Source organism: Aquila chrysaetos, chromosome 13 (genome assembly GCF_900496995.4).
Source record: "Aquila chrysaetos chrysaetos chromosome 13, bAquChr1.4, whole genome shotgun sequence".
In the NCBI taxonomy this organism is placed as follows: domain Eukaryota; kingdom Metazoa; phylum Chordata; class Aves; order Accipitriformes; family Accipitridae; genus Aquila; species Aquila chrysaetos.
In genome coordinates this window covers 13,767,738-13,786,458 of record NC_044016.1, presented here as the reverse complement: position 1 = coordinate 13,786,458, position 18,721 = coordinate 13,767,738, and the positions used below count along the sequence as shown (strand labels likewise).

General features: G+C 37.0%; 1 protein-coding gene across 8 annotated transcripts in view; it reads right to left on the bottom strand.

The window, feature by feature from the left end:
* Positions 1-18,721, bottom strand: part of EML4 (EMAP like 4) — a 169,379-nt gene that overhangs the window by 13,144 nt on the left and 137,514 nt on the right. For all 8 annotated transcript variants that reach the window (XM_030035140.2, XM_030035137.2, XM_030035139.2 and 5 more), the window contains 10 exons: positions 18,104-18,214; positions 15,598-15,693; positions 13,334-13,468; positions 12,970-13,105; positions 10,979-11,130; positions 9,304-9,429; positions 9,053-9,184; positions 8,366-8,433; positions 2,024-2,112; positions 741-838 (listed from right to left, as the gene is read on the bottom strand). In XM_030035140.2, the coding sequence (XP_029891000.1) occupies positions 741-838; positions 2,024-2,112; positions 8,366-8,433; positions 9,053-9,184; positions 9,304-9,429; positions 10,979-11,130; positions 12,970-13,105; positions 13,334-13,468; positions 15,598-15,693; positions 18,104-18,214 (1,143 nt within the window). The remainder of the gene's footprint in view (positions 1-740; positions 839-2,023; positions 2,113-8,365; positions 8,434-9,052; positions 9,185-9,303; positions 9,430-10,978; positions 11,131-12,969; positions 13,106-13,333; positions 13,469-15,597; positions 15,694-18,103; positions 18,215-18,721) is intronic.

The window sequence follows — 18,721 nt, the reverse complement described above, 5'->3', positions numbered from 1 at the left end:
AGCAGGGGATGCACTCCTTAAAAAAAACATTTCACATTTCAAATGTGAACCTATTCTCATGATATCATTTGCAAATCCCATTAAGGTTCCGATGTTCTTTATGTAAATATTCCTACTAACCTAAAGAGATAGCTGAACTTAAGGCCAGGATGTTAGACATCTAACTAAACACTGGGACAACCTCATATAAGGACTAATATAAACTCCACTGCTTGTGCTACACTTAGATTTATTTACCCTGGGCCAGAAATTTATTGTTAACGTAGCCCCCAATTCCAAATTTTGTAGTAACAATTACAGCTGAAAATAGTGCATATTTGCAACCTCCAAAATCACATATTCTAAAGAAATTCCACCACCTAATGTTATGTTAGTCCAACGAGTACTTTACCAATAAGGGGAAAATACCCACACACAAGTGTAATATTTTCCCCAAGAGTTTCAGCATATAGGTACAAGGCATTTCTCCATCTTACTACTAATTTCCCATTTCAAAGAAAGTCAATAGTCTGAGAAATTAGCCATATTCGATGCAAAAGTGTTCACCTAACACTAACGGTTGCAGTTCCCATCAGACCGAAGTTTAAAATCAATCAAATGCTGAAAAAACCCCCATAAAACATATAAGCAAAACTAAAAAAGGAAAAGCATCACTGCGGAGAGTTCCACTGCTTAACATCTTGGTGTATGTATAACATCAAAATGCAAGAACTGCTGATTATATTTGCTCCAAAACTTACAGTGCATTTTCCGTATCTGCTATACTTTCTTCCATTTTCTGTTACTACGTAGAGGTAAATAAAGTTGTCATGGGATCCAACTGCAAGTAAGGTGCCATCTACAACACAAAATATTTTATATAAATTAACAGAATATTTGTTTTCCAAATTTTAATGATTTCAGATTTATCACTAAGACAATAGCCTCAATTAAACTACTGCTTACTAATTGTATTTAAGGATACGTAACTGTTTACATTATGTTGTTTTTCAGTCAGTATCTGTTTACTTTGTGGGCATGGTTTTTGGGCAAGTTCTTTCACTTCTGCTTTTTTTAAGTAAGTGTCCAATGGACAGGGTATAAATCCTCAGATTGCACTGGATTTCTGGAAATTGTCAACAGCAGGCAGGCTTGAGTTTTGTGCATCACAAAAAATGCATAACAGTATTTACTGTATAGTTAGCTTAGCTGGGGCGGGGGTGTAGAGTTGCATATAAATCAGCACCAAATAAGGTCTAAATGACAAATGGAGCATTCAAACATTACAAGCAGTTTTCCAACCTGTGTTGTCTCCATTTTAAAAAAATTACACGGACAAGAGTTGCCCTGAATCATGATCAAATGCCTCTGTAGTGTCAATGAACATCAGTGCTTTGAAATACATTGCTGCGCTTGGCAGATGTGGCAGCAGCAGATGAACATTTTGCCCACTGACATGGCATGTTATCCAAAAGCAAACAAGAAACAGATTTACGAGGGTGTTCTTCCATCCAGTTTTAACAGAGAGAATTCAGCCTCTGGTGGTCTGTCATGTCACATCTGAAGAGGAGACTCGATACTGGCTTGGACACCATGTAAACCCATAGCAAATACTGAGCAAACAGCTCTGAGTTTGACAGACCTGTTTGGTTTTATGGTTTTGTATTAATAAACTTGAAAATTAACTAAGAAGTATATTAAAATATTACTGAAACACTAAGCTTTTTACAGCCTTTTCTGTTAACCTGCCAACTATTTAGTTAAGAACGTTTAGTTTTTCTGGGAGCAAAGCTAACTTTTATTGTAACAGTACAGATCAACATGAAGGAAAGGCTGGGAAAGGTGACTGTAACTTTGCAGTTACAAAACTCCAAGATTTAGCATACACAAATCTGTAACCAAGTATTCAGTTATATATTAAGCATCTTAAATTATTTTTTTCAAAGCTCTGCCTTTTCTAGTGACTGGGGAGTAGTTTAAGACAGTTTAATAGAACAGACATCTCATTTATCAGCAATTATTCTGAACGTACAAGTGGGCCTACCTACTGAGTAGCGCATCACTGAGAGCTGTTCGTTGCCATCAGTGTGTATTGAAACCAGATCCCTTGTTTCTGCATCCAAAACAAACCACCTACAGAGAGAATTCCAGTAAGTATCACTTCCACTAAACAAAAAAACAAGCAAAGGAGCAATAATCACTGCCTGCCTTCATCTTCTCATCCTAGCGCCTCAAAAGCAGCACACTAAACATCTGTTTTTAATGGAACGCTTTTCTGGTTCACAAAGCGATACAAGTTTCAGTGAAGAATATATGAAAGATTCTAAATACAGCCCAATTTTTTCCCTCTCCCTTGAACACTGCAGTAATCACCAAAATGTCTACTAGATGATAAACATGCCACCAGATAGCTAATATGACTACACCTTATCATCCCGAAGCCTTAACGCTACAGCTGAATTTTGATCTATTACTTCTTCCCCATTTTGAAGAAGAGCTTTGATATAAAAACTGATCGTTCAATTTGTATGAAGCAAAGTTAAAAAAAATAAAAATAGAAGTAGTAGTAGGGAGTGGAAAACATTTTCACACTCATTTTAAACACAAATATATTCTAATTTGGTATTTTCTCCTCAGTCCTTTCCATTTCTATGAATAATTTTATCAAAGTAAGAAGGAATAACCATCTACGGAAATTTGATGGTTCATAACCTAGCATTTTTTGTTTTTATTTCCTGCTTGGATAATTTATAACTAAGGTAATTAATTGCATTTTTTATTATTTAACAATAACTTTCAAACTGCAGTGTTAGTTACGAGGCACATGTAAAAAGCTCAGAGAAGCTTACAAAAACTCAGTAGCCCATACACCGAAATGGCCACTGACAGCAAGACAGGCAAGATCAGCAGAACCTGAGCGTTCTGCAATGGTTCTGATACCCACCTAACTCCTAAATACAGTGAACATTAGCAAAACAAAGACAATGAAAATCTAATAAAAATATAAATACATAACATGTATCATGAAAACACAAGGTGTCAACATGGCTAAATACATTAAAGCTGTACACAGAATTTAATTTCTTTGCTCCAAACTTCTGATCTCACAACCATGTGCATATGCCACAGCCAGGTTTCCATCCCTAGTGGCAAACGGTGAGTTCACACATGGGGAAAACAAGTAAGGCAATTCAACCCGCTGTCTGATAGTGAACTCAGTGGAACAGTGCTAAAGCTAGGACCATTTATTTCATAACAAACTTATATGACCTAAAATAAACTCCAGGAACAACAGCGTACATCGCTGCTTTCTGTGGACGGAGATCAGATTCCAGCTCATGCTGATCCAGTGTCCAGTAGCTAGGTATCTGGAAAGTGACCTGGTCCAATGGCTTAAAACCAGCTTGTGGTTAGAGAACCACATGAAAGAAATTAAACGACATACACACAACCCCCCCAGCCCCCAGCCCCACATGCCACGGACTGCTGAATAATCTGTGTGCAAGACAGATGCAACCAGTGGAAAACAGCTAATATGTTTGCATTGGACAGCAGTAGAAACCATGCTCCCGGTTTCTCTTCTGTAATGCTCTGCTGAAATTGGACTTTTGATTTCCAATCTACACACTGAAGCTTTGCTGGTTCTCTGAACACATTAGGAGTTACAAGTTCCTATTCTGCTATTTAGTTCAAACTGTGCCCCCCTTTGGCCCTGCCAAATGCTCCACTAAGATGTTACCTGGGTGATAACCCTGATAGGGGTGTGGATATTAAAGAACAAACAAAAGTAAATTAAAAAAAACCCCAACAACCAAAACCACAAAAGGGTTTGGCAGGGGGGAAGAGAGAGGGTACCTATGCCATTTTGCCACCACAGAAAGAAAAACAATCACTCCACCATGACAGCAAAACTGCTCTAAAAGTACATCCTGATGGGACAACAGAACGGTGAAGAACACACATGGAGGCATCACTGAGTTGAAATCATCTGGTTTTCAAGCAATACAAGAAGCTGGTCTGAAGGCCAATGCCCCACTGTCTCATTCTCATTTTGTGTCTTCCTGAATCCAGCACAGGCTGGAGGCTCCTCACTGCTTCAGCCCATGTGGGCAACACACCTCTTGTGCACAGCCAGCAAAACAGGAGATAGGAAGACTTTTTGCTTTACCAGAAAACTTAGGCAGTATACTGTAAAATCTATTTATCTAGCAAGACGACACAGCATGATACCTCTTTGTTTATTCTGAGCAGCGTAATTGAAGTGCCTGGATATAAAACCTGATGATCAGCACAGTAACAGCCAAAAGCAGCTTTCTTCCACAAAGCGGGTGTGTACCCCCTTCCCACGCCCTCCTGCAGGTGCCCATGCTGCACAGCGCTTCTGCTAGACAGCCAAGGGGAGAGCTGAACCCTCCGTGTCCCAAAATACACAACCAGGGCAGGGCAGGGAGGCTTCTGCCACAAGGACATGCCTCTTGATGCTGGTCCTGACACTGGCTCTTTAGGTTGGTCCTTTGAGGCTGTTACGTGAAACAGGTAATTCTCCAGTTAATAGTATGTAAAATGAAAAATACCCAAAGCCTAAAATGCAACCAGAAAAACATTCAATCCCCCCCTATTTTACTGAAAGCACAGAGGTGGTATTGTTTGGTATCAAACACAATGCAAAACTGCTGCTGCTCTTAAGAGTGCACACTGAACTTCATTTGACATTAGGAGACAGCATTTTGTGACAGCAGTCCTTCTCAAAAAATTCTTCTGCAGAGGACACACTAGCAGCAACCTTAGCTGACCTTGGAAAGAATCAGTGCACTGTGACAATTTTGATAATAATTTAAGAAAGGAAGCACTGGTCACATCTAGTTCAGCTGTTTCTTGATGCTTCCACGAGTTGTAATGAGACGTGCTCTCTTCAATCTTCCAAGCTCTCCCAACGCCATGGCAAACACTGCAACTGCGAGCAAAAAAGCCCTTCTCCATGAAATGTGTCTTCAGTTTAGCAGCTACAGCAGTTCATCGGCATGCCCCACACAGGCCCTTCTCGCAAACAGCTGGGGTCCACCTTGAGACTGTGTTTCTGATCTTCCTTCCAAGACTAAGGTATGCAACATGCAAATGGCAGCTGACCCTGAAGAAGTCCTAAGAGCTGTGAAATGCAAAGCTTGGCTGGCAAGTGAACTTCTGATCTGTAGATCGGATGAAATAAATGGATGAATGGTATCCCAGCTGTAAGATAGCGGTTCTTTCACTTTTTCTGATTTTTATTCATTTTTCTCCCAATTATTACCGAAGATAACATGCTTAACTTGTTTGTGAGTTCACGTAAACAAGACAGAACTTTTGCCCTTTTCATCTGTTTCTTGTCTTCCCATTCCTTTGCTTTAAAAAAATACTAATAACCTATATAAAAAACCATGTTTTTAGAAACAAAACCCCTTAAACTACTCTCTTTTGGAAAACAAATTCTGACGCATGACAGACATTTATTATTGATAATTCACATTTGTGAATGTAGATCTTTTCTGATTAAATCACCAGCGAAATGGTATTCCATAGTAGTAATATATTTTCGCACTTACACTTGCAATTCCCATGTTTAGGTAATACTGAATGTTGAATCTGCAAGGCATTAATCAGGGTGGACAAACCAACCCATCTTACAAGACTGGTTCCCTGGGATATTTAGGCTTCTTCATCTTAATACCACAACAGATGCTGAACTGGTATAATGCTCAATAGCTCTATTGACTGATTTACCTCCTCGTGGCTCTGGCTTATGCTGGTCTTGTCCTTTAGCCTTCAGTTTTCTTAATAATGTTAGTGGGTTTTTAAGAATCTTGTCTTTTTTTCTGCAGTGCTTTTGGGTACTCATATGCACAGCACTCAAGATAGTCTACATGATTAGTCACAGAAAGGTCTACTTCCCTGCAAATATTACCACTGGCAGCATGGCAAAAGGATCTGTACAGTGCCTTGAAAAACCCACTTTTCTGCTAGGATTTCTGATTGCCAGCCCTTTTTAGTTTTCCACCTGTGCATTTCCAGCAAACAGCAGGATCCACAAAAAGTATTAGTTCTCTCCAAACTAGGCTTAATCCCAGACAATTGATGATCAGGCACACAGCAGGTATTTAAAGAAGCAGTAACAAAACCTGCAGCAGACCATTTGCAGACAGCCCCAAAAGGGAAATGATACCGAAATACTAATCATGGGAAGTGGTATGTGAAAAACACACCAAGACCATGACATGTTGGCCTGATAAAAACACACCGCTGTGAAACAACAGACAAGAATGGGAAGACAGGTAGAAATTTCCGTTTTCTTCAGATGTCACAATTTCAACCATCAAACCCAACTTTCTTAATGCTCCATTCCCTACCTCTGTCTTAGTGACCTCCATACTGGAAGCAGAGCAGCACTAGAACAGCAACACATAGACACATCCAAGGTTTGTGTTTATTGAGTCCTAAACAGATTAGACTCATTTAATATTTGCTTTAAGCATTCTGGGCTATAAATCAAGTTATTAAATGACTTGTTATGGGTCTGAGATTATTTTCTCCTATGTTAATCGAGGTATATCATGCAGCCCTCATGCCTTGGGAAATAACTCCCTTGGACTGGATTATCTGGCACAGAAAGCACTGCGTGATGTCGCTGGTTAGGCAGTAAATTTAAAACTGGTCTGTTTATTTTGATTCACAATTCCATTTATTTCTCGTACACTTGTCTACTTACCAGGGCTCATTTAAATTCAGTTTCATTTGTATATCTCAAGCCTATCACTGAATCATGCAATCAGAACGCAGTAAAATATAATGGTGAAAATATAACTGCTTAGTTCCAAGAACAGGGTAAAAAAATCAAACAAAAAACCCCCAAGGCCGCCATCATAAACTTATCCAACATAGTATAAACTGGTTGCCTCAAGTAATTTAAAAATAAGAATTTAAACTGAAAAGTGCTGAACTCAAAAAGTAACGTTAAATGGTCTGGGAGGGAGGAAAAAAAAAAAGTAAAGCAAAAGCAAACAACAGACTGAATGCTTTGGCTGCTCAATATGCCTTGATTGTGCTTTGATATAATTTAAAAAATGCCTAATAACTCTCAAGAAATGTAGCCTGACCTTCTCTTCCCTGTTCCCTATTTCAAGTACTATTAGGCCAGTATCTTCTGCTCTGCTTAATGAAGGTAGAAACACTTGTTCAATTTAATGCTATAATTAGAAAGAGATGAAAAAATGGAAAAGTACAATGTGGAAAGCAAATATACAAGAGCTCAGCAAGATTTTTCTTAGGAAGGTAAACTAGGTTTTCTAGCCTGATATTATACCTAATGAATTAAGTGCAGACTGCATCTTCATCTTGGAAAAGGAAATTCCCTAAGAAGTATTTAACATTTCATTTTTCCAGGAAAGTTTAAGGGTATTGCACATGCTCAAAGGTTTCTAAAAACCAAACTTTAAATGGTTTTTAGGCATGAGGTTACACATAAAAAAATTTCTAGGAGGCAAATTAAACACAAAAAAAAATCCGCATTTTCTTACATGCACTATGCATTATTTTATCATCTAGTTGTCAACCATGAGGTAGAACTGAAAAACAGAATAAAAATCCTAATAGATTTAATATCTGTTCCTCTCACCTTTCTAACGCTATGAATATCCTGTTTTTTCTTTTAATTGGTACTTGCTAAAAATCCATTGCATGAGACTCCTTTCTTGGGAGGTGATACCAAGCCAGAGTTTCACTATGAGTTAAAACAAATTTTTTCCACTACTGAAAGACGCCTGAGTTAAAAGATTCAGTTTGTGTTTTGATAGCTTTCAAATAGGCAACGATTTCAGGAAGAATATGAACAGCTCAATAGGACTTCATTGCAGCAATGTGCCATGTCGAACTCTGTCTTACACAAAAATCAAAATACTAGCCTGTTCACTTGCCTCTCCACGTCAATTTAAAAGATGGCAGGTCTGTTTGATTTGGGAAAGAGGAAGATCTGTACTGTACCTGTCTTATTAACTAATGTAACATACACACACAATATTAAAATAAACGATACTTGGTATAGCCAATAAGGAGTGCTCATGGAAACCCCTGCAAAAAAAATAGTTAAAAAAAAAAAATAAAAAAAAATCAAGATCTGGGCTTTCACGAAAGAGTAGTTAAAAAACCAGAACAGCCTAACAACAGTCAATCCTTCTGTCTTCATCTAACCCATGTAAGAAAGATCCATCCCCTTCCCCCAAGCTTTTTAGGGTACGTAACCTCAAGCAAAAAGAATGAAAAGCAAATAAATTCCAATAGATAAGATACGTAGTATCAAATTGTCTCCTTTAAACTTTCAATCATCACGATCATCACAACACAGTCGAAAGGTGTTTACCTGCCCGAGTGCGTTCCTATCGCAACCACTGCTCCGCTGGGATGGAAGTCAGCACAGTGCCCTGGTTCCTGAACAGAGAGGCACAGACACATCATTCAACCGCCTGCTTCCTTATGGTCAAACACCTCTCCTTATACCAAAGCTACCCTAAAAGTCTGAGGTAAACTGACACGGGAAAAACCAATCAGTTAGCAGCATGCTTAAAACCCTCAGAAAGATTTTCTTTTAATCTATCAGTGACATGCACTACATGACACTGAAAGTAAAAAGCCTAAACTTCTGTGTAAAAAGATACTTTTGCTTGGGTATTAGGACAGAACTAGCCAAAATATGACACAAACAATGACAGTAAGGAAGGACATCTAAAGCCAGACCTTGCACAACTGTATGATACCCTCTTCAGATTGTCTGAATGATTGGGGAAAGTTAAACTGTAACAAGAACAAAGACTAAGTTTTATACAACTTGGATTGTCAGAATGGCATCAGACAATGGTAACCAGATTACAGTCTGTACAATGTCTGATGAGCCTGGTTAAGTTTAGCAAAGCTTCTGAATAGCTGTTTTTAAAGCCATAACTACAGGATTTTTGTTTCTCTTGCAATCAGATGGGACAAGGGTGTTGCAGAAAACTAATGCTTTTTCTTATTTTCCAGCTTTGTATTTAACATTAAAGGGTTGACATACATCTAGCAGCCTGGTCCATTCCAGTGTGTGGTCCACAGAGTTCCACATACAAACTTGCCTATCTTGGGCACATGTTAAAAATAAGTCTTTGAAAGGATGGGATGCCAGTCCCCAGAGTTCATCTGTATGTCCCTGGAAAGAAAACACATATGATTTAACAATGAATAAAATAAAGACTCTCTTAAAATAACACACCAGCAGGGAAATCCAAACAATTTTTGGGTTGTAGCTTAAAAAAAACCTGTGCTCACCTGTACCTCTACTAGGAAACCATCGTTAAATGTTCCCCGCAAAACAAAGTTTCGTGAAGTACCCACTAAAAATTGATCTGCTTTTCCTTCCGCTACTGCTCTGATTGTTCCATACTGGTCAGGAACCTAGGAAAAGAAACATCTGTAAAACCACATCACGCATCTTGATAGGTGCTTATTTTTGAAGGCCACAAATAGTGCACAAAGACGGTACCAGAACTGCAGTTATCCCAGTAAAAAGGAACAATCTAATCATGTATGCACTAGATCAGGACTTGACCCAAAACCTACCTCATTTATTTGTTCAGTATACAAGACAATCTCACTCCAAAACAATCACAATTATGCCATTTTAATAAGTCACAGTAGAAAAAATTACGAATTAATTTACATGGATTTTTAAATGCCAAATACACTAAATGAATGCACTCCACAACCTTACAACTCATCTTATAAGGATAGCAATAATACACAGTTACTGTTTACTTTTCAAAACACATTGTGAAAAATAAGGAAAATCCTGTAGCCCACCGCAAATGCTTCCTGATTAGCCTTAAGTAAACGTTCATATGCCTTATGTCAGCAATGACCCCAAATTTTATTGAGTTTGTTTATTGCATGCTTGAATTCTAATAGACTGGTTTATTTTACAGTGTGCATTTGTTTGGTATTCTAAATGATCTACCTTTAGAAAATACACTAATATTAGCCACACAAGATAGAAAATGAATGCAATCATTCAGAAAGATGTCTGTCAGGGCTCTGGTAATATTTCTCAACGTAAGAAATCAGCTTCAACATAACATTTACAAAAGGCAAACAGAGACACTGATACGAATAGAGTGTTACTTAAGCCTAAGAGTTGTATATAATAGTCAATGCTTACTTACTATCAAGATGTGTTTTCTAAAGGTAAATATTACATTCAAGGTAATAAACTCTAGACGGAACTAAACATATGCATTAAGGAAAAAATGCTGCTATAAATGGACACTAGGTAAGTGGAGTAAACCATTATTAGAACAACTGTTTAAGAAGAACACATTAATTCAAGAGGTCATCTTATTGTTGGGGGGGGGGGGGGGGGGGAGAAGTATTTTAAAAACCATAATGTACAATTTTTTTCAGTTCATCCCCATTTACCTAGCATTGCCATATAGCCAAATCACAGAGACATACATATTCACTAAACACTTGTTTTAGGATAAAGTTAAAAGAAGTTCCTCAACATAGCTTATTAATCATCAATTCTTACAGAATACCCATATGTATCCCACCGATTGTTTGCCTTATGTCAAAAATTCTATTAAAACCCTCAAATCCTGGCAACATTGTCTTTCTCCAGACAGGCAAACTTAACAAAAACACAGGTGATACTAAACAATATCCTCAAAAAAGTGACAAATAAAAGAAACTAAGGAAGGGCTTGGAGGAAAGAAAAACCTTATAATTTCTGTTGAACTTAAAACAGAGGAGAACTGAAGCCTCATATAGGCTCATTATAGGCTGAAAATTCAAACACTTTATAATAAAACATTGTCATCCACTTAAAAAGATAGCAACCAGAAGACATTCTATCATCCTAACTACCGATCCTCCAAAGGGTGAGGAGGGCTCTGTCTTGCTAGTCAATACCTTGCTCAAGGCAATTCCCTTGTCACTCTTGCTTTCTTACCTCAATTTCCCTTTCAGGATTCAAATCATGATCCCAGAGGATGATCTTTCGGTCTTTCCCACCTCCAGTTAGTAGCATCCCATTCCTCAGTTGACAGAGTGTGAACACACTGCCATCGTGAGCTTTGATTTGTCTGCTTATCTGATAAACTCCTACATGCACAAAAAGAAAATAATAAAGAACACTACTCGTTTTTTCACCTGGGGTTTACAAGAAGCTATACCTTTTGACAGAAGAATAAAGTAACAGTATATAATAAATAATTACATTTGGACTGTCAGGCTATTAGTATCGCATCAGTATTGCAAACACAAGGTGGTAGTGTTTTCTTGCAGGATAAGAAGATAAAACAAAGGGCCTGCCTTTCTGAAGAGAAACTTTTTTGAGACTGATTGTCCTACAACTTGTGAAGGCAAGAAAAACAATTATTTGCAAAATGCTTTCATTTCTCTGCTATCCAAGGGAACAAACACAGTCTTTCCAGATGCAAGAGAAATTGTCGTTTAGAGTCAATAAACATTTAGCAAGTAATTATTCGAAAACAATTAAAGTTACTTTCTTTTAAGAAACTCAAAGATTTCTTGTCTATAGTCTTATGGGAATAAAAAGCAAATTATTTATAGCAAAGTTTCCAGGATGCATGAACTTAACATCTAGTGCTGGATGTTGCCTCACTTAAAAATAGTGTAAGCAGCATTTGGCATCTACCAATACAGTAGTCTACCCAAAGGAAAACACTAGGAAGAACAAAAGAGAGGTGAGAAAATTAAACAACAAAGGTAGCAAAGGAAGCCTTTTGCATCCTAATTGGGACTTCATGTCAAACGAACTGCTGTAGGAAAGTATATTTTAAAAAAGCGCAAGATTCTGGTGCTTTGCAACTTGCATATTTCCAAATAGCAATCACAGAAAAAGCCTAAAACACCACCCAAATAAATACCAGCTTAACTTCGCTGACTTTGCCTATGGCTCAAGTCAGTTCAAGTCAGCATGCTCTCACACTGTGAAAAAGAGTATGAGATCAAGTCCTCATACCAATGTGACCAATCTAATGTGATAAACCAACTAAAAGATCCCATATTTAATTAAGGCAATGTAAATAAATGTTCTATTTGACATCTTTTAAGATTATACTCAGGAATGGTTATTTTTGCACAAGAATTTCAAAATTAAACATCAGATAATATGTTATTTTTCCATTGCAGTTAGCTTGAAAGACAAGAAAAAGATTTACCTACAAAAACATACTTACAGTTAAAAATATACTTTTTACATGAATGTTTTCCTGGCATACCGATTTAAACCAGAGTGTTTGAAAAGCTACCAAGTAAAATAAATTATCCTTGAATTTATAAGTTACCTTAGGGCTCAACTGTGCCAGGTCTGCATATATAGAGTAGCAAATAATTTTCCTTTCTTTTTTACAAAAGCTTTGCCCTAAAGAGTAAGTTTAACCCAAATTGCGAATAAGATGGGTTTTAAAGTATATTTTACAGCCAAGACTTATCTGCTAAACCAGATACTCTTATTTGCATAATTGGTACAACTATGCATTATATTTTTCCTTCACATACAAGTCCCATTAACATCAGCTTCAACACTTAATGGTATTCCTCTGAGACGAAGCATGGTACAATGTAAGCCTTAAGAGGCAGAGGTAGCCTGTGGAATCCTCAAACTTATCCTACAGCGTTTTTCAAATATCAGGATGAAAGGAAAGCTGATTAACTGTACCTGTTTTTAAATGCAAACCCTTTAGATAAAGTAGTTTTCATTCATTTCAGGCACAGTCTCATTAATTATTTAGAAACTCTAGATTGCTCTTAAGTCAGCATATTCATGACACTTGAAGGAGTTTAGTACACCTGTTAGTAATAGGAAGTGTACACCCTTAGTCAGGCCTCTTTCCCTATTCCTTTTCTAATGCAATGCTTTATGTTTGTCTTCTATGGACTATCTAAAATCTGTGATTAACTGTGAATGTATCCTACCTTTAGGTCCTTTTCCTGGAGTAGATTCTACAGTAGTTTTGCCCCATATAAGTATTATCCCACCTGAGTCTCCAGTGAGCACATCACCATTTCCCAAAAAAGCCAAACACTGAACAAATTTGGGTTTCTCATATTTCTGAAACAAAGCAAGCAAAAGAAAGGGATTATTGCTTGTACTCTCTATGTAATTAGCATAATGTATCCACACCCATACACCCTGCATACACATAAGCAGAATTTAACCTTTTTTGTTTGTTTACACCTCTGCTCAAACAGTACATGGTAACAACGAAGCAAATTTATAGAAGGTGTGAGCAGATCATTCCATTGACTTAAAACTGACCTGACATCAAGTCATTCTTACCCCAAATATCCCTTGCTTCCTTGATAATGAATTGCCACTCCAGGTCCAGAAAAATATATGAGATTTGCCGCATGTTATTATGGTATTTGCATCAGTTGGATGGAATTCTACAGCAAGAACAACTTCATTTGTAGTCTGAAATAATAAGAGAAATAATATTTATTCAGATGGGCATTATTCAGACATTAACTACTAAAAACACATGTTAAGATCCCAGGTTTCAGAACAGAGATATGAGGAACTAGACAGCTCATTGTATGCTTGAAAGAATCTGTACGTGTTCGTGCTAAATCAACTGTCTGAATGACCGCACATATCGTTTTATATATATGGATTTTCTACATTCGTAAGAGATCTTTATAAAACTTCAGTAGAAAAGTCAGGGTTTTACATTTGCTTTTTAAATCATAAAAGCTTCTGCCCTCTGAAACAGCTAAAATTTCTGCCATGGAACGTGAATGATGTATACAAGACAACCTGCTTATTTTTTACACAGACTAGTTTGGTATTCTGGATAACAAAGCTCTGACAGAGGCAAGTGAGACAATGGTAACAGCAGGATTATATCCATCATTCTCTTTCTGAAATTCTATAAAAATTCTTTCGGGTTCTTTCTTCCTCTCCTTTCCTCCTCACAAAGAAAAACAGAAGCCCGCATAACTCAAAACTCTGAAACGCAGTGTCCCACCGTTGTATTTTTACTGGCTGCATATACTGTTACTGAATTACTAACACCTCAATGAGTATTTCATCCTTTACCAATAGATTTTACAAACATAACAAACTGACTGGTCATTTATCTAAATTCTAATGTATATTCAACCAAACTGACTTTGAAGACAATCTCCTGGAGGCAAGGACTCTACAAAACACTTAAGTAAATGCATCAATGCATTTACTTCAATGGGATTTAAGCCTGTGCTTTAAAGGGGTATACATAAAAGTGCTGCTGAATCAGCACCTTTTCCCACTTCACCATTTTTGGCTCACTTTAGGAAAACAACCTTCTTAATTTTTTTGTTGATGGCCATATTTATTGAATTACGCTTCTCTCACACAGCTTCCTCCACATGAGTGGATTTGCGATATCCACAAATCCTACGGAAACTAAGGACTGAAAAATTTAATGGAGTTCAGCTGAGAAAAGGCTTCTGTTTTGCACCCCAGCTCAAGGGATGAAACTCTGCTCACACCAACTATTGTGGAAGCTGCTTAAGATACTGAAAGATCAAGTCCTAAACATGAGTAAGTACTGAAGGGCAAGCTGTCCCTGGCAAATTGTTTTCAGGCAATTCTGAATCACCAAGGAACTCCTTGGAGAGTGAAAATAGTCAAAACATAATGTCAATAGAAAGGGAAATACAAGGCACATGCCAAATAACTTCACATTAAATATCAGCAAGGAAATGAAAATACTGACATAGAATTACACTAAAACTTACAGAATAGAACATAATTACTATTGGTCAACATAATTTGAAGAAAATGGGTCAAACCAACCTGATTTTGTTATCTGAAATTCCAAGTTTGTAATCATATAGACATACATGCCTATATTCCCCTTGCTGACTCACGATTAAAAAAAAAAATAATTAAAAAATACGCAGTTCCACATCCGTGTAGTATCTCCTTGCTTGATACTATATAATGCAAATCAAGAGGTCTCAAAATATGGACTTCAATAGCAAGTTGTTATTGGATTGGGTGTTTCCAGTGGAATCAACTTTACACGAACATTGAGCGCAACACCTCTGAACGCTTCTCATCAATCAGAAATTTAGGAGGTTATGAAAAAAACAGGAAAGCAGACAAGACTGCAATCTACAAAAGTACTAATGGACTTCAAATGAGAAGAGACACATGTATGGAGAATCAATGTCTGGAACTCGATTCAGACAAAAATGAAAATAAGGGATGTCTAAAACGACTTTTTTTTTTTTTTAAATAAACAACTACAGACTGAATCACCACTTCAGTTTCTTAAAGTTCCCAGGATTTATTTTTTTTTTAAATTAGGAAAATATTAGAGAATTGCTTTATTTGCATTGGCTCTCAAGGATAAGTAAAATGTGATTATAAGCACTCCAATATGCAAAAACCTTCCAATATCAAAGTTAAGAATACATTTCCTTTGTATCCTTATACAAGCCAGTGGTATTACAGTTGCAGTTTCCAAGTACAATCAAAGGTGTGTGTCTCAAACTGTTTTATTTATGGGAATACAACCACCTGTATTTCAGAAAATTAATTTGTGCAATAATTACCTTTATTTCTGCTATTTTTGATTTCCTCTGCCAATCCCACACAGTAAGCATATGCTCATTAGAGTCATCAATTACACACAAATGACTACCAGAATCCTAAAGGAAAAAGAAAAAAAGAAGTGCTGACAAAGTACTATCACACCCCATTTAGAAACAGGGCAGGGTAGTAGTATTTTAAAAAAACACAAAGGTACAAATATAAATTAATCAAGTCCATTTAAAGTAATTATAAACTCCAAATATCTGGTATTCTCCTTTTCTCTTAAAGACAGACATAGATGTTTTTCATAATCTCACAAAAAATGACCATGCTTCAAATAATGATTCTAGGAAACCTTTAAAAGTATCTTACCAAGTCTCTCTCTCCTAGTTTGTTTTTGTTATTGTTGTCTTTTTTTTGCTTTCTTGTTTGCAATATCATGCTAGTAGCAAAGAGGTTTCTCCCTTTTTCTATTCTGGAAATATTTTGTTTTTCCTTAGGTCTCAGAAGCAGAAACACAGCTCCACTTTTGTTTTTTTCTTAAATGTCACCATCACATACACACAACTTTACATTATCAAATTTTGTAAGCACATCTAATTTGTTCCGCATGGAGCATTAAGTACCAGCAGTTTCATCATGTGGTTGGTAAAACTGCAGCAAAGGTAACACTTCCTGAATAAAATTATGCTTACAGAGCAAAAAGACTGTCATCTACGGTATTAAATTACTAGAATGGCTTATTTTGAACAATTTTACAACAAAATGTTAAATATGGCTATATGGCATTAGAAGAGCAGACAGAAAATCTTAGAACAAACACATACTTATTCACAGCAACACATACTTGCACAAACCAGTTGTTTCAAGGACATGTGTAGAAAGATTTGGAGGAAGCCTTATTTATTTTAAAGTTGATTCTTGCAGTTCAACCGCATTCTCTAACAAATTATGAAAATAGAGGTGGCTGAAATTTTTATTCCCAAATACTACTATGAGCAGTAATATGCAAATACACATGTCAATTATTAAGTGGAAAGAAACCCTGAAGACAGCATTGGTGATATACACAGCTCTTGTGTGGCTTAATGAAATTATGTGCTAAAAACACAGTTCTAGATACTGCACATTCACTGTTTCTGTCTAGTGAGGAATCATATGAGACTGTAATAAGGTATCAAAATCAGTTTCAGCTGCAAAACAGAACTAATAAAAACTAAAATCTAGTCCTCAAAAATTCCTGTGTTTTTTGTTTGTTTGTTTTGTTGGAATGTGTTTATTCACTTTGGGAAAAAAAAAAAGTACCTCAGTTCAAAAGTTTTACTGGTTTGTTAGAGTGACAGGTATGACAGTACTCCTTTCACATTATTTTATTTATGCTACCCCTTATTTGTGTAAAAAAAAAACCAACATAAAAATTATCTTATTTACTGAAAGACAAAACCTAGATGTAACTAACATAGCAACATTTCAGTGTTAAGTGAAACTGCAGCAAGATAGCATAAGCATTTCTTTTCAACAGGTTGCCCAGCGACACCGTTGAGTCTCCATCCTTGGAGATACTCAGAAGCCAGCTGGACACAGCCCTGAGCAGCCTGCTCTGGCTGAGCCTGCTGTGAGCAGGATGGTGGATGAGGTGATCTCCAGACATCTCTTCCCACCTCAGCTGTCCTGTGAATCTCTTCCTCTATTAGCAAAATACAGTAGACATTCTTTTTCTGCATTTTTTTATTTTTTACACACATTAATTCTTCTTGCTGGGATGCAAGAATCACAGTCTAAGTTTTCAGCAGGTCTGATACATCTGTGCTTTGGCAAAAATACAAAGGCAGGTTAAAGATTAAAATATACACATATTTTACAAAATAAAAGAAATAATAATAAAAAAAAATAAACTCATTGCCAATTCCGAAATGAGAACTTTATCAATGCCAAGTAGCACATGTCCATTTGCTGCTGATTTTTCTGACAAATTCTGTGGGCCCAGTAACAAGACTTCTATTTTTTTTTTTCTGTGTAAAAGTAGAGGCACAAATTGAACAAGTTATTCCTTGAGGAAAAAAATAGCACAAGACAATGTTGGGGTTTTTTTATTTCTTGGTGGATAAAAACCTACTCCAGCTGTGCAAGCAGAAAAGTTACCCCTTCTATCAGAACTTGCTAAAATTTGTCTTCACGAACCTCACTAACAAACTTGTTTTTAACATCTAAACGAACAACCAAGCCCCTCACAAACAAAACCAAACCACTAAACCCAGCATGACCTTCAATTTCTAGTTAAGGTTTTTCTTGCCTGCTATTTTTTCACTGTGCTAGTTTGTTACCACAATTTTACATGTGCAATTTCCTGTTTCTCCAGCTAGCTTGCTGTCAGCTGGTTTTATAAAGTATACATAAACTTTACTGACACACTTTTAATACCAAAACAGATCAGCTAGACAACCACATACAAAATGTCCAGAGATCTCCTTCCCGTTTACACAGGATTGGATAAATTAACGCACCAAGTAATCGCACCCATCTTACCGCTTTTGAAAAATCCAAACACCCCACTCCACGCTCAAAAGTCCCGAGGCCGATAACCTGCAGCGTCACCAGGCTCACCGAGTCCCATACTCTAACATGGGGCTGCAGAGGCTGCATGAAAAAGCAATGGGACAAACAGCGTCATCAACGGGGAAAGCATCATATGCACGTGTCAAGTTTCCTTAAGCAGATGCTACCTGAATTACAAACTATAGACCGAAATGCAGGATGACCTGTGCTAATGATGCTGCTGGATAGTATCCTGAACCTCAAAAGGCAATTCAAGACAATCTTACTCCTTGTGTCTGAGCTACAAACGTGGCAGCAGTGCCGCCGAGGCAGGAAATTAAGTGTGGTGGCATTTGGTAGTTGTGAAAATAAATCTTTGCTCAATTTAAGTCATTGAACAAATAATGGAAGAGTCATCTTGCATTTCAGGCACCAGACCTAGCAATCTTATGCAACCGCTGAAAACAATGATCAAACCTTGTTTTTTTAATACATAAAGTAGGAAAAAAAAAAAACCAAAAAACACCCCACCCTGGTGAACCAAGTCCCCTAACCATCACCAACCACTCAATGAAAATGTCCATGGTTGTATTTCATACTAGTACTATC